Source organism: Loxodonta africana, chromosome 1 (genome assembly GCF_030014295.1).
Source record: "Loxodonta africana isolate mLoxAfr1 chromosome 1, mLoxAfr1.hap2, whole genome shotgun sequence".
Taxonomy (NCBI): Eukaryota; Metazoa; Chordata; class Mammalia; order Proboscidea; family Elephantidae; genus Loxodonta; species Loxodonta africana.
This window is the reverse complement of record NC_087342.1, coordinates 173468322-173483262: the sequence shown is the minus strand read 5'-3', so window position 1 is coordinate 173483262 and position 14941 is coordinate 173468322. Positions and strand designations below refer to the sequence as shown.

The following is a 14941-nucleotide window of genomic DNA, read 5'->3' as shown; positions in this document are numbered from 1 at the left end:
GACCCATGTTTTCCATGCCTGCTCCATATTGTAGAGGAGGCATTGGCAAACTTGTTCTATAAACGGCCAAATAGTAACTATATTAGGCCCTCTGTCCTTGTCATGTGAAAGCAACAGTAGACAATTTGGAAATCAATGGCTATGTTCCAATGAAAGTTTATTATAGACACTGAAATATGACTTGCATATAACTTTCACATGACATGAAATATGATTTTTTGATTTTCTTCAACCATTTAAATATGTGAAAACTGTTCTTAGCTTGCGGGCCTTATAAAAAACAGGCACTGCACCAGATTTGGCTTACTGGCCATAGTTTACCAGCCCCTTCTGTAAAGGACACTAAGTCAAAAAAACAATATATTATATTGATAATGTTAATTTTTCCTTCCTTAAGATTTTGCCTATATGAGATTTTTGCCTCTTAAGATTGTGACCATTTGAATATGAAAGTATATCAATGTAAATTCAGCTTTACATTTATTCTGTTTTCATAAAGAATCCTCGGATACGTTCCAACATGATAATTTGTTAGAATCCTGGATGCCTCATTTGTTGACAGAGATTTAGATGTGTAAAAAGGAAGAATCAGTATTAAATATATTTTAATTAGGGAGTCCTTGGGTGATGCAAATGGTTAAGTACTCCACTACTAACTGAAAGGTTGGCAGTTTGAACCCACCCAGAGGCACCTTGGAAGACAGGCCTGGCGATTTGCTTCTGAAAGGTCACTGCCTTGAAAACTCTACTTCTCGGCACACATGGGGTCACCATGAGTTGGAATGGACTTGATGGCAACTAACAACAACAACATATTTTAATTTGACCATAGTCTATCCTAAAACAAACACTAAATTATGAAGAAATTCTGATGTGCTTAATTTGAAAACTGTTCGGCTTATTATTCCAGATGGTTCCTTGGTTAGAAACAGCAGTTATCCTGCATGACTGCCTCAAATTCAGCACAGGCACTGGAATTGAAAAAAGGACACGTCTGTTTATTGGGTGCACTATTACTGTTGCCCTCTTCTACCCCAGGGCAGGATACACCCACACCTTGGTGTCTCCCCCTTCGAATGCTGGCCCCTGTTGGAGCTTGCCAGGCCGGTGTCTTCTTTTAGCCTACCACAGAACCTCCCAGCACTGTCCTTAGTGAAGAAGGTACCAACTGCAGTGACTTGTTAAACATAAGCCAGTGGTCACTTTGGCTGTTGGCACATCTACTCCTTTCCCATTCTGAAAAGTGAGGCCTAATTGTTATTGCCTCATCTGTCCTTGGTTGCTTTAGGAGGAGGCCGGGTATAACTAATATCAGAAATCAAAACTTTTTTTTTTTGCAGGGATTGCTAACCAGTAAGAATTTTCTCTGAGTCATATAGACAAAACGGTATATGCTAACTCAAAACATACCCAAAACCTAAACCTGAACATTTTTAGTACTTATGTCTCCCTCCCCCCAAAGGGGTATAACCACAACTATATCTGTGTCATTCTTTACACATGAGTAAATAAAGGCGGTAATATTTATTTATTTTAGTTACAAGCAAAGTATCTGTAGATCCACTGAGGCAAGAGTTTAATTTATGGGAAAACTGGTCCTGAAAGAATCTGGCAGATCACAAAACTGTTGCTTTGTTTGTTTATTCACTTGCTATGTGTGGATAGTCCACTGTGTGGCAGATATTACGCTAGGTAGGAAAGTACGGAGACTAAGACACAGTCTTTGCCTTCAAGGAGCTTATACTAGAGGTGAAACACAAATAAACAAGAGCCCCAATATGGACTGAGGAGCACCTTATGGAGGTAAGGACAGGGGCCTCTGGGAGCAGACAAGAGACGTCTATGTAAGTAAGACTGTGTGGCCCATGTGTGCTTTATATAAAACTTCTTGGAAGCCCCATGAAAATTGGGGGAAATGATTTGTATTTTAAAAGAGAATTTACTCTAAAATAATTATTTTAAAACCTAGAGTCTGAAGACTACATATCCATCCAAGTTTGAAGATCCTATATTAGTTCCTCTTCAAGAATTTGCGTGGGATCAATATCTACAGGAGAAAAAAAGGGTAAAGGATATTTGGGGCATGGAGGATATTATCAAAGAAAACACTTTGCTTGCATTATTTATCTTCGCATTGATATGGAAAAACTGAAGCAATGACTTTAGTGCAACTAGATTTTTATTTCTTAAATTACGTACTTTCCCTAAATTATTTTAATCATTTTATCAGGCTGATTTAAAAAAAAAAAAAGTGAAACATTTTCAGAATTTTTTTTCTGGAAGTCATGTGATAAAGGTAAGTGGTAGACTCTCAGTGCTGCTGTTTACCCCGTTCATGGTTATCGCCCTTTCCATGCATGTCACTCACTCACGCGTCCTGTGACCCCTGGCACCCGGGTTACTGTGGCCTGGTGCTCTTCTTGATCGTTACTCTAGAAGATGTTGGTGGGGATATGGCACTGGTATACCAAAGAGGCTGGTATAAGGCTGTTGCTTCCCACAGGGCAGCCTTGTCCTAGTTGAAGCTTCCTTCTCTGTATTTTCCCTCTAAGAGTACCCTTGGAGAACCCCAGAACCTAGGGAAAGCAGAGCTTAGTCCAGGATGGTATCTTGGGTGCCAGCCCTGATAGTTGGTAGTATTGCCTGGAGCATGTTTTGAGGATTCAGAGGTGGCATCCTAGCTCAGCAATGTCTTGTGTTTGAGGGGGTTGGGGATGGAGAGGAGGACAGCATGGGGTATGCCTCCTGCTTGTTATCCCTGGCCTTGTCCCGTTGAGAATCCCAGTCCTAGTTTCTCGGTTTCTCTGGACCCCCGCATCTCCCCAGTGGCTGATGAAATCCTATTTCCTTTGAGCCAAGTAGTTTCGATTGTTCTTTGCTTGGTCACAGAAGGATGTCCTTTGATCCTGTGATTAAGTATCTTACAGATAGTGATGCTTTATAAGACCACTTCCGTCTCTGCTTATTCACGTGAATGGTGCAAGAGACGAGTCAAGAATGTTGTTGGTGTTATTAGTTGCCATCAAGTCTGTTCTGACTCATGGTGACCCCACGTGTTACAGAGTAGACTTGCTCCATAGCGTTTTCTTGGCTGTAAACTTAATGGAAGCGGATTGCCACCACTTTTCTTCCATGGTATTGCTGGGTAGGTTTGAACTGTCAACCTTTAGGTTAGCAGTTGAGTGCAAACCGTTTGTGCCTCCTAGGGACCTTGAATTAAGAATATCTTTTGTTAAGTCGCGTATCATTTCATAGCCGTAATGCATTTTTGTTGAAATACAAATAGAGTGACAGCAGTTATATGACACTTTTTATGTGCCAGGTCCCTAGGTGACACAAACGATTAAGCGCTTGATTACTAACCAGAAGGTTGACAGTTCATCTTACACACTGCTGGTGGGAATGTAAAATGGTATAACCACTTTGGAAAAAGATATGGCACTTCCTTAAAAAGCTAGAAATAGAAATACTGTACGATCCAGCAATCCCACTCCTAGGAATATATCCTAGAGAAATATACATGAATAGATATGCACACCCATGTTCATTGCAGCACTATTTAGAATAGCAAAAAGATGGAAACAATCTAAATGCCCACAACAGATGAATTAATAAACAAATTATGGTACATACACAGAACAGAATACTACCCAATGATAAAGAACAGTAATGAATCTGCAAAACATCTCACAACATGGGTGAATCTGGACGGCATTATGCTGAGTGGGATAAGTCAGTCACAAAAGGACGAATATTGGATGAGACTACTGTTATAAGAACTCAGGAAAAGATTTACACACTGAAAAATGCATTCTTTGGTGGTTATGAAGGTGAGGAGGAAGGGAGAGGAGAAATCACTAACTAGATAGTAGGCAAGTAGGCAAGTGTCAACTTCAGGGAAGGGAAGGACAACACACAATATAGGGAAGTCAACACAACTGAACCAAAGGAAAAGCATAGAGGTTTCCTAGAAATAGCCAGACACTTTGAGGGACTGAGTAGCTGGGGCCGGGGCCTGGGGACCATAAGTCTCAGGGGACATCTAGGTCAATTGGCATAACATAGTTAATAAAGGAAATGTTCTACATCCTACTTTGATGAATAGCGTCTGGGGTCTTAAAAGCTTGTGAGTGGCAATCTAAGTTACATCTATTGGTCCCATCCCACCTGGGCAAAGGATAATGAAGAAAACCAAAGACACAAGGAAAATATTAGCCCAAAAGACCAAAGGACCACATGAACCAGAGTCTCCACCAGCCTGAGACCAGAAGAACTAGATGGTGCCCAGCTACTACCAACTAACGACCGCTCTGACAGGGATCACAACAGAAAGTCCCAGGCAGAGCAAGAGAAAAATGTAGAACAGAATTCAAATTCATGAATAAAGACCAGACTTAACTGGTCTCACAGAGTCTGGAGGAACCCCCAAAACTATCATCCCCAGGTACTCTGCTAACCCAGAATTGAAACCATTCCCGAAGCCCACTTTTCAGACAAAGGTTAGACAGACCTATAAAACAAAAAATAACACACACGAGGAAAGTGCTTCTTAGTTCAGTCAAATATACGAGATCAAATGGGCAACTTCTGTCCAAAAACAGGACGATAAAGGCAGGAAGGGACAGAACTGGACAAATAGACACAGGGATCCTGGGGTGGAAAGGGGGAGCGTGCTGTCAAGTTGTGGGAATTACAACCAGTGTCACAAAACAATATGTGTATAAATATTTGAATGAGAAATTAACTCAAAAAAACAAAAGATTGGCAGGTCAAACCCCCCAGAGGCAGCTCAGAAGAAAGGCCTCCCGATCTGCTTCTGAAAGGTCACAGCCTTGAAAACCTTATGGAGTATTTCTACTCTGTACACACCTTAACCTTGTCTTTTCAGAAAGTTTTTTGTCCATCGATATAAGCATTGTGTCTTGTGTTATATGTAGAAGTTCTTAGCATATTTGAAGTCTCAATGACTCAGTTAGCTAGATCTGAGCTGGCCTTAGCGTGGGTGTAATGCCACCCTTGAGGGATGGTGTTGGGGCTTTGGTACTCTCATGTACAGAGAAGACACAGAGAAGTCAAGTGCACCGATACCTTCGGCCTCAGCTTTAGAGTAAAGTGTACCTACTTTCCACTGTACAGTGCATCTCTCCCACCAGGCTAACTAAAATATCCACAATTGAACCTTTTCTCCCTTTTTTATGCTTTGAGTCTTATAAAATGTGATGTTGATAAATTTAAACACTAAAGAGAATATTGACCCAAAGGCTATAGCAGTGATTTACAGTTCAGCACGAACAAGTTCCCTCTCTCCCTGGAAGCAGGTTTTGATAAGGGTAGAGGAAGCGAACAATATTGTTGTTAAGTGTTGTCAAGTTGGTTCCAACCCTGTGTACCACAGAACAAAACACTGCCCACTCCTTCGCCATTCTCACAATCCTTGTTATGCTTGAGCCTGTTGTTGGAACCACTGCGTCAGTCCATCTTCCTCTTTTTCGCTGACCCTCTACTTTACCAAGCATGATGTGCTTCCCCAGGGACTGATCCCTCCTGATAACATGTCCAAAGCATGTGAGACAAAGTCTTGCCATCCTTGCTTCTAATGAGCATTCTGGTTCTACTTCTTCCAAGAGAGATCTGTTCGTTCTTTTCGCAGTCCATGGTATATTCAGTATTCTTTGCCAACACCGTAATTCAGAGGCATCAATTCTTTTTCCATCTTCCTTATTCATCGTCCAGCTTTTACATGCATATAAGGCAGTTGAAAACACTTGGGTCAGGAGAACCTCAGTCCTCAAAATGACATCTTTGCTTTTTAACACTTTAAAGAGGTCTTTTGCAACAGATTTGCCAAATCCAATGTGTTATTTGATTTCTTGACTGCTGCTTCCATGGGTGTTGATTATGGATCCAAGTAAAATGAAATCCTTTACAACTTCACTATTTTTTCATTTATCATGATGCTGCATATTTGCCCAGTTGTGAGGGTTTTTGTTTTATGTTGAGGTGTAATCCACACACTGAAGGCTGTGATCTCTGATCTTCATCAAGTAAATGCTTCAAGTCCTCTTCACTTTCAGCAAGCAAGGTTGTGCCATCTGCATATTGCAGGTTGTTGATGAGTCTTCCTCCAGTCCTGATGCCATGTTCTTCTGCATATGGTCCAGCTTCTTGAATTACTTGTTCAGCATACAGATTGAATAAGTGTGGTGAAAGGATACAACCCTGATGCACACCTTTCTTGACTTTAAACCACGAAGTATCCCCTTATTCTCTTTGAACGACTGCCTCTTGGTCTAAGTACAGGTTCCTCATGAGTACAATTGTGTTGTAGAATTTCCATTCTTTGCCATGTTATCCATAACTTGTTATAATCCACACAGTTGAATGCCTTTGCATAGTCAATAAAACACAGGTAAACATCTTTCTGGTGTTCTCTGCTTTCAGCCATGATCCATCTGACATCAGCAATGATCCATCTGACATCAGCAATGATATCCCTTGTTCCACATCCTCTTCTGAATCTGGCTTAAATTTCTGGCAGTTCCCAGTTGATGTACCGCTGCAACCGCTTTTGAATGATCTTCAGCGAAATTTTACTTCTGTGTGATATTAATGATATTGTTTAATAATTTCTGCATCCTGTTGGATCACCTTTCTTTGGAATGGGTACAAATATGGATCTCTTCTAGTCAATCGGCCATGTAGCTGTCTTCCAGATTTCTTGGCATAGGCGAGTGAGTGTGTCCAATGCTACATCTGTTTATTGAAACATCTCAGTTGGTATTCCATCAAGTACTGGAACCTTGTTTTCGCCAGTGCCCTCAGTGCAGCTTGGATCTCTTCCTTCAGTACCACTTAATCATGTGCTACCACCTGAAGTGGTTGAACGTCAACCAGTTCTTTTTGGTATAGTGACTCTGTATATTCCTCCCATCTTCTTTTGATGCTTCCTGCATCATTTAATATTTTCCCATAGAATCCTTCACTACCACAACTCAAGGCTTGAGTTTTTTGTTCAGTTCTTTCAGCTCGAGAAATGTCAAGTGAGCAATAACCAAAACCAAACCCATTGCCTTCAAATCGATTTCGAGTCATAGCAACCCTATAGGAAGGAGTAGAACTGACCCATAGAGTTGCCAGGGAGTACCTGGTGGATTCAGACTGCTGACCTTTTGGTTTACAGCTATAGCTCTTAACCACTATACCATCAGGGTTTCTGAATGAGCAATAGGATATTAAATATCCTGAGGGAGGATCTGGGAATGGAGCAAGTTAGTGAGCTGAAGACAAATGGTCCCCCAAGCCAGTGTTTCTCAAAGTGCGGGCTGCAGACCAGCAGCATCAACATCTCCTGTGTGTTGTTAGAAATGCAAATTCTCAGGCCCATCTCTGAATCAGAAATTCAGGTCGGGCTCAGAAATCTGTGGGTTTTTTTCCCCCCATATGTTTTGTTTTGTTGAGAATATACACAGCAGAACGTATACCAGTTCAACAGTTTCTACGTGTACAATTCCGTGACATTGATTACATTCTTCAAGTTATACAACTATTCTCACCCTCCATTTCTGAATTATTCCTCCCACATTAACATAAACTCACTGACCCCTAAGTTTCCTATCTAGTCTTTTGAGCTGCTGTTGTCAATTTGATACGTAAATATTTCTTAAAAGAACACAATGCTCAAGGCAGACATTCTTTGCTAATTTAGCTAAACTTGTTGGTTTTAAGAAGACTTCAGGGTATATTTTTGATTTAAGGTTTAAAGATTATCTCAGGGTAATAGTTTTGGGGGTTCATCCAGCCTCCATGGCTCCAGAAACTCTGGATTCCATGGGGATTTGAAATTGAGTTCTGCATTTTTCCCCTTTTGATCAGGATTCTTCTATAGAATCTTTGATCAAAACATTCAGTGATAGCCAGGCAGGAAATCTCTGCTTTAATGAGCCTTCCAGTGATTCTGATGTCTGTTAACATTTTTTTTTTTTATCCCAAATTATTCATGGTTTTGCCAGGGCTGGCAAGTAATAAACCAGATCTCTCTTCAAAAGATGTTCCTCTGGGGACACACTGGGGATTTAGGAGATTGACCTTGAGTGTTATATGGTCCCTAATTTACCTCACCCTGACCCCCTCCATCAAAAAAAGCATTCTCTTGATGCTGCCATATCTTACCCAGAATCCATAATCTTTCCAAATATGTACACAGTAAAATGTGCTTCAGAAATAAAGTCAGAGACCACGTTTTGTTTTCATGTTAATATAACAAGCATACTGTGCACACAATGAATTTATTATTAGATAATCAACTATCTTCTGTGATTATATTTATTGTTGTAAGAAAAATATATAACACAACTTTTACTAACTCAACATTTTTTACAAGTGCAATTCAGTGACAATTACATAAATCACGTTGTGCAGCCATCACTAGTTGCCATGTGTTCCACCAGCATAAACAGATACTCAGTGCTTCCTAAACAATGCCCTTCCCCACCTCGCCTGCCCCTGCTAACCACTGATAAATTTGGATCTCTGTATATTTGCCTGTTCTAGATATTTTGTGTAAGTGAGATCATATAACATTTATCCTTTTGTATCTGACTTATTTCGTTCAGCATAATGTTTTCAGGGTTTATCTGTGTTGCAGCATGTATGTTTCAGAACTTCATTTCTCTTTATGGCTGAATAATATTCCGTTGTATGGATAAAAGACAATTTGGTTATCCGTTCATCTGCTGTTGGGGATTTAGTTTGTTTCCACCTTTTGACTGTTGTGAATAGTGCTGCAGTGAACATTCATGTACAAGTAACTCTTTGCATTCCTTTCAGTTCTTTTGGGTATATACTGAGGAGCAGAATTGCTGGGTCATATTGTAATTCTGGAGTCCTTAGGTGGCACAAACAGTTAAGTGCTGGGCTACTAACTGAAAAGTTAGTGGTTCGAACCCACCCAGAAGTACCTCAGAAGAAAGTCCTGGCAATTTGCATATGAAAGGTCACAGCCATGAAAACCCTGTGGAGCACAGTAATACTCTGAAACAAATGGGGTCGGCATGAGTTGGAATCCACTTGACAGCAGTTGGTTTGGCTTTTGGTTTTATGGTAATTCTGTGTTTAATGAAATTATTTTTGGAAGCAAAATTCTAAAAGATGGCAACAAATACAGTTTTTAAAGATTTTATGGAAAAGATAAATTAAATCGTAGCATTAATAACAGGCTCTGGCTTATGGGTTTAGCAAGTTCTTTTTTGTTTGTCTTTTCTCTCTTTCATTATGTTTTTTAAAAATCCTTTTTCTTCACAGGAGCTCAAGGGTGAAACCTGGGAATATTCTTCGTACGTGATATGTTTTGTTAACAATGAGTTCCTGGGTGATGCACTTGAGCTGCAGAAATGGGCTCACAGGGTGTGGGACATACTTGATGTTAAGCCCTTTGCACTTTATGAGGCACTTACATTGGATTACTCCTCTGAATTCTTAAGAAACACCAAGGCAAGTTATACTGATTTTTTTTTTCAACGGTGGGATCATTAATCATTTATAGTGATTAAGTACTAATTATTGATAACCTAACAAAAGGGATACAGGTGAGCAGGAGACTAGGTTTTAAGCCCTCAATGACCTTAAGATCTAGTTGCAAAGGACTGGAGTACGGCAGGGTTTGGCCTGGTGGTGTATAAAGCAAGCATGTTTCACAGCGGACAGGTTGCACAGGGAGAATGTCCCTGTTCAGATATTTCTACTTCCCCCTAAAGATTATATGCAGTAATTATCATCCATCTTAAAATATAAAAATCCCTCAGAGAAGGTTGAGCTTATCATTCATTCACCTTTAATATGAAATGTTTTCCTAGGAGAGGGTTGTTGCACTAAGGAAATGGATATTTTGATTGAGAAGAAAGGTGACATTTTAAATCATGACGCGTAGTCGGTGAGAGCAGGCAGCAGGCCTAGACGGGCGGTGGCAGTGGGGAGGTTTCCACTGGCAGAGGTTACTCCAGGGGTGAAAAGACAGACATCAGGATGCAATGGCCACAGAAGAATTTTGCTCAGAAACCTCATTGTAGAACAACTACCATGTGTTAAAAATAATTTCATGCCCATGGTGGTCTGTGCCCACAGGATGACCCAGTGCTAGGATCTGAGCTGTACAAAAAAAAAGACCTCGTGTATTCATTCCCATTTAGCCAGTGCTTCAGACAGAACCTGAAACAAAAGAGGTGCTCAGTGAATGTTGGGTTGCATAAGCAGTGCACTTTGAAAATAGTAGACACCCTAGGGTATGGGTGGGAATTCATGTCCCACAGCAGTTAATTTCCAAAGGAACACTGATTGGGAAGTATGTGGAGTACTCTGGGAATGGCAGGGGACAACAGGGAAGACAGAATTGGTAGGCAATGAGGCTGGGAAAATGAGAGCAAGATTCTTGGTGCCGGGTGCCAACAACCAAGCTTCTGTGGTTCACTGAGGGAGGAAAAGTATGTATTGAAAGGGTGTTGGTTACCTGACAATTGACAGGAAAGCTGGAGAACCAGCTTCGGAAAACAGGTAGGAGCCAAGGGAAGCCTGGAAGCAGAAAAATATGACCTATCACGCCATAGGAATGTGTGGCTGGGATGTTACCTTGAGCACTGCTGGCCCTGGGTTTGCATTGCCACTTTCGTTGTGAATAACGTCTCAACTCTCTGTGTGTTTTTGGGTCACACCTTATAGGTCCAGCGTCCCAGGCAGGAGCACCTGACTGGTCCAGCCAGGTCATATTCTCACACCCTGCTAACACAGCATGGGGAGAGGGAGAATCTGGCCTCTTTGGGTTCTGTAGAGGGTGGTGGGGCCCTGTGGAAAGTTACCTAAGTAGGAAGGGCGTTCAAATGTTAAGTAGGAAAAAAAAAAAAAAAACCCTGAAGAGGTCCATTACAAAAGGGTTGAGGCCAGATTATGACCTATTGTCCATTCTGAACCAAGGAGTTAGATTTTATTCAAGAGGAAAACGAGCCAGCAAAGTTTTTGAAAAAGAGTATGACATAATCCTCCTACTTTTTTGGAATTAATTTTTAGGGCTGTGCAGAAGCAGGCTGGAGTGGGGACATTTACAAAGTTGCTGTAGTGGTGTGGGCTGGAGCCTGAATTAATTAGTGGCAGTGAGGCTAGAGGACATAGATTCCAGAGAAAATTTGTAGATTTTCACACAGAGGGTGGACTTCTCTTGCTGAGTAAAACTCAGGGACTTAGTTATTCAGAGGCTGCCTTGTTTACTTTTGGGTTGTAGCAACCTGCTGGACAATTACGTTTGCCTGTTTGGCTTCAAGGTGACTAGGACATTACCTTGTATTGCATTTATTTGATCTCTTTTCATTAGAATTTTCAGAATTATCTACTCTTTTAGTAATCCATAAAGATAATGTATTGATGTACAGGGTTGTTTAAAGATGCCTAAATGGACTTACAAATGAGTAATGACATAAGTCAACTGATGTCTCCTATTTTTCTCCCTAAGCCCTGTGAAGTTTGCTATATTATGCCTATTTTTTTTTATTCTTTAGTTACAATATTCTCATTTATAATTATGAACTTGTAATACAGAAGCTGAGAGAAACATATTAATTATAATTAGTATGATCATACTATCTCATACCTGGATGTCAGATAGCACTATTTCAGTCTTTTAATTAAAAAAAAAAGTTAGAGTGCCATAAAATGATAGTGATACATTTAAAAGTGATTTAATTTATGTTTCCTAGATTCTTTTATTTTTTTTAAATTGTACTTTAGATGGTTTACGGAGCAAATTAGTTTCTCATTGAACAATTAATACACATATTGTTTTGTCCTAGATTCTTAAGAAATAGAGCAGGACAAGTTGAACACCTTATAAAGGATGTAGCCTGGCCCTGCTTAGCTAATCTGTGCTGTCTCTGAAAATCCAGGACACACAGTAACCAAACCCATAGTGTTCCCGATGGATCTTTCCCCAAAATTACTCAGGAAAGAAAAGAGAAGTCCCAGTCTGTTCTTTCCTCACAGAGACTGACAAATGTACCTTTCCACACTCCATCTGCCATGTCAGGGATATCTAGGCCATGTGTTCTAAGTCTTGTTTGACAAGTTTATGTTATTCACAGCTTCACTATTAGTTTTAAAAACTAGTGTTATTTGGGTTTTAAAGATGTACTGTAATAAAATGAGACAAACTTCTTTAAGTTACTCATCCTAGCTTTGCTGCTATATTACAGTTGAAATCTTTATCACTGAAAACATTGTATTTTTAGTCATTTCTAAAAATTTTTTATCCAACTTTGACCTGCACTGTCTTTTTGCTCCCTAACTAACTAGCATGACTTTGTGTTCTTGGACGTTGCTATTGATTATTATCCAGTTGGAAGATTGATTTTTGAGGTAAGAGGTTTTTGTTGTTGTTAAATAAGTTGGGAAAATTTTGTAGCTGTCAAAATGCTAAATAGGTAATCTTTGAAACCTTTTTATCTTTATTTTGTAGCTATACTGTGATGTGTGTCCCAAAACGTGTAAGAATTTTCAGGTCTTGTGCACAGGAAAAGCAGGATTTTCTCCAGGTGGCTTAAGGCTTCATTATAAAGGTTCAATATTTCATCGATTAGTCCAGAATGCTTGGATACAAGGAGGAGGTGAGTTTAAAACCTTAAATGTAACTTAATTTCAACATCAAAAAAGAATGCACAAAGTTTTCTGTATACATATAGAATTAGATGTAATGTACTTAAAGGATTTATATGGCCAGATGATGAATTAAGATATTCATACTTTTAAAAAGAATTCCCTAATATTTAAATAAATAAATCTAAAGTATGTTGCCAGGAAGATTCCAAACTAAAAAGTAATATAGAAAGGCAGAATAACATTTTTTATTAAAATGTAATTTTAAGTGCTCGCTTAATTAAGGATACTTAGAATATACAGTGGCCTTCTTTCTCATGGAAGCCGTGGTGGTGTACTGGTTGAGAGCTACAGCTGCTAACCAAAGGGTTAGCAGTTTGAATCCTCCCGGTGCTTCTTGGAAACCATATGGGACAATTCTACTCTGTCCTGTAGGGTCGCTATGAGTTGGAATTGACTTGACAGCAACAGGTTTTGGTTTTTTGGTTTTATTTCTCACCAAAGATATTTATGGCTAGCCACCATTGTTACAAGTGAAAAGTAAGATCCAGAAGATTGTGGTTTCCATTTTTTCTTTCTTTTTGGGTCAGTCCTTTGGCTTTACACAGAGGGGGTACCTGATTAACAGCACAAAGTTAACTTTTGGAGGCCTTTGGAAGATACTCCATAGGGAGCAATCAGGCAGAAATTTAAAAATAATTGAGCGTGGAAGAAGATTTGCTTGAACTTGATGAAATATGCAGAGGCTTAAATTAATAATGTTTAATTATTTTTCTATGATGTGAGACATTCTGAGGCTGATCAGGAGAAAAATGTAGATTTGTCCCAAGCATCTTACATGGAAATCATCTTTTTTTCCCCAAAGTGAGGTCACATCACAAATACTGTTATCTAACTCCATTGTTTTCCCACTTAATATTTGGTATTTGTCTTCCCATGGAAACCCTGGTTGCGTAGTGGTTAAGTGCCATGGCTGCTAACTAAAAGGTCAGCAGTTCCAATCCGCCAGGCGCTCCTTGGAAACTCTATGGGGCAGTTCTGCTCTGCCCTGCAGAGTTGCTTTGAGTCGGAATTGACTTGACCGCAGTGGGTTTGGTTTTTGGTTGGTTTATCTCCCCATATCAATAAACATAAAAATTTGTAGTGTCTGCCTTGTTTTGCATCATATTACTTACACCAATATACTTAATTCTCCATTGGTGAACATTTAGATTGTTTTTCATTTTTCATTATTATAAAACAATCCTCAAGGAGACCGATACCAGGGTCTCCTGATACTTAGTTCAGTGTTGCCTCTCGTGGGCTGGGCTTCTTTTTTGTTTGTTTTTTGGTTTTGTTGGACTTACCTAGAGCAAGATTTGAGAAAAGTAGGAAATTTTATTTATTTGTTTATGTATTTATGTACTTATGGTAAAATTTCTAAATAGTAAAATGCACAGATCTTGGGTCCTATTTTCTAGCAGTGAGGCATCAATGTTAAGAACAGTTTGGAAAAAAATCTGACTACTAGATTCAAATCCAAACAAGTTGTACCACCCTGGACAAGCCACTTAACATCTCTGAATTATTAATGTCTTAATTATAAAATTTGGGATCGTTATTATAATATCACAGGATATGGTGAGGATTCAGTGACATTATATTGAAGGTGCTGAGCTCTGTCAACATTCTTCTCCCTTCAGATGTGAAATTCCCACAGGGCTATGTAGAGTTTTGGAATACAGGGGCTCACTGTGGTTTTGTCCAGTGCCTTTGGATCCTTCCAGGCACTATGGCTTGCCCTTTGGGACCAACAATCCCAACACAATCTACTCTCCTCTCCCAACCACAACTCCCTCATCTCACCTCCTGACATCTCCCTCTTGCTCACTCTGTTCCACACACAGGCTTCCTTGCTGTTTGAGCACAGCAAACGTGTATCTGCCTTGGAGTCTTTGATTGTTTCCTTTGCCTGACACATATTCTCTCCAGTTATTCCTCCAGGTACCCCTTGCTTAAACCCCTTATTGTTTCTGATCTTGGCCCAGATTTCATCTTCTCAGCAAGGACTTACCTGACCACCCTACTTAGAGCTGCCACCTTCCTCTACACATGCCTCTCCTCAGCAACTCCCTTGCCGTTCTCCTATCCCCCATACCTGCTTTATTTTCCTCATAGCACTTTCCACCATTGGAATACTATTACATATTTCTCAGTTAATTCGTTTATTGTCTGTCTCTCTTCACTAGAATGTAAGCTCCACGAGGCAAGATATTTTTATCTATTTTGTTCACTGTTGCATCCCTGGATTCTAGAACAGTGCCTGGCATAC

General features: G+C 39.9%; 1 protein-coding gene across 1 annotated transcript in view; it reads left to right on the top strand.

Moving 5' to 3' along the window:
* PPIL6 (peptidylprolyl isomerase like 6) overlaps positions 1-14941 on the top strand; it is a 35278-nt gene that overhangs the window by 1472 nt on the left and 18865 nt on the right. The window contains exons 2-5 of the mRNA XM_003404055.4: positions 1970-2065; positions 9301-9489; positions 12331-12393; positions 12494-12641. Coding sequence (XP_003404103.1) covers positions 1970-2065; positions 9301-9489; positions 12331-12393; positions 12494-12641 — 496 coding nt within the window. The remainder of the gene's footprint in view (positions 1-1969; positions 2066-9300; positions 9490-12330; positions 12394-12493; positions 12642-14941) is intronic.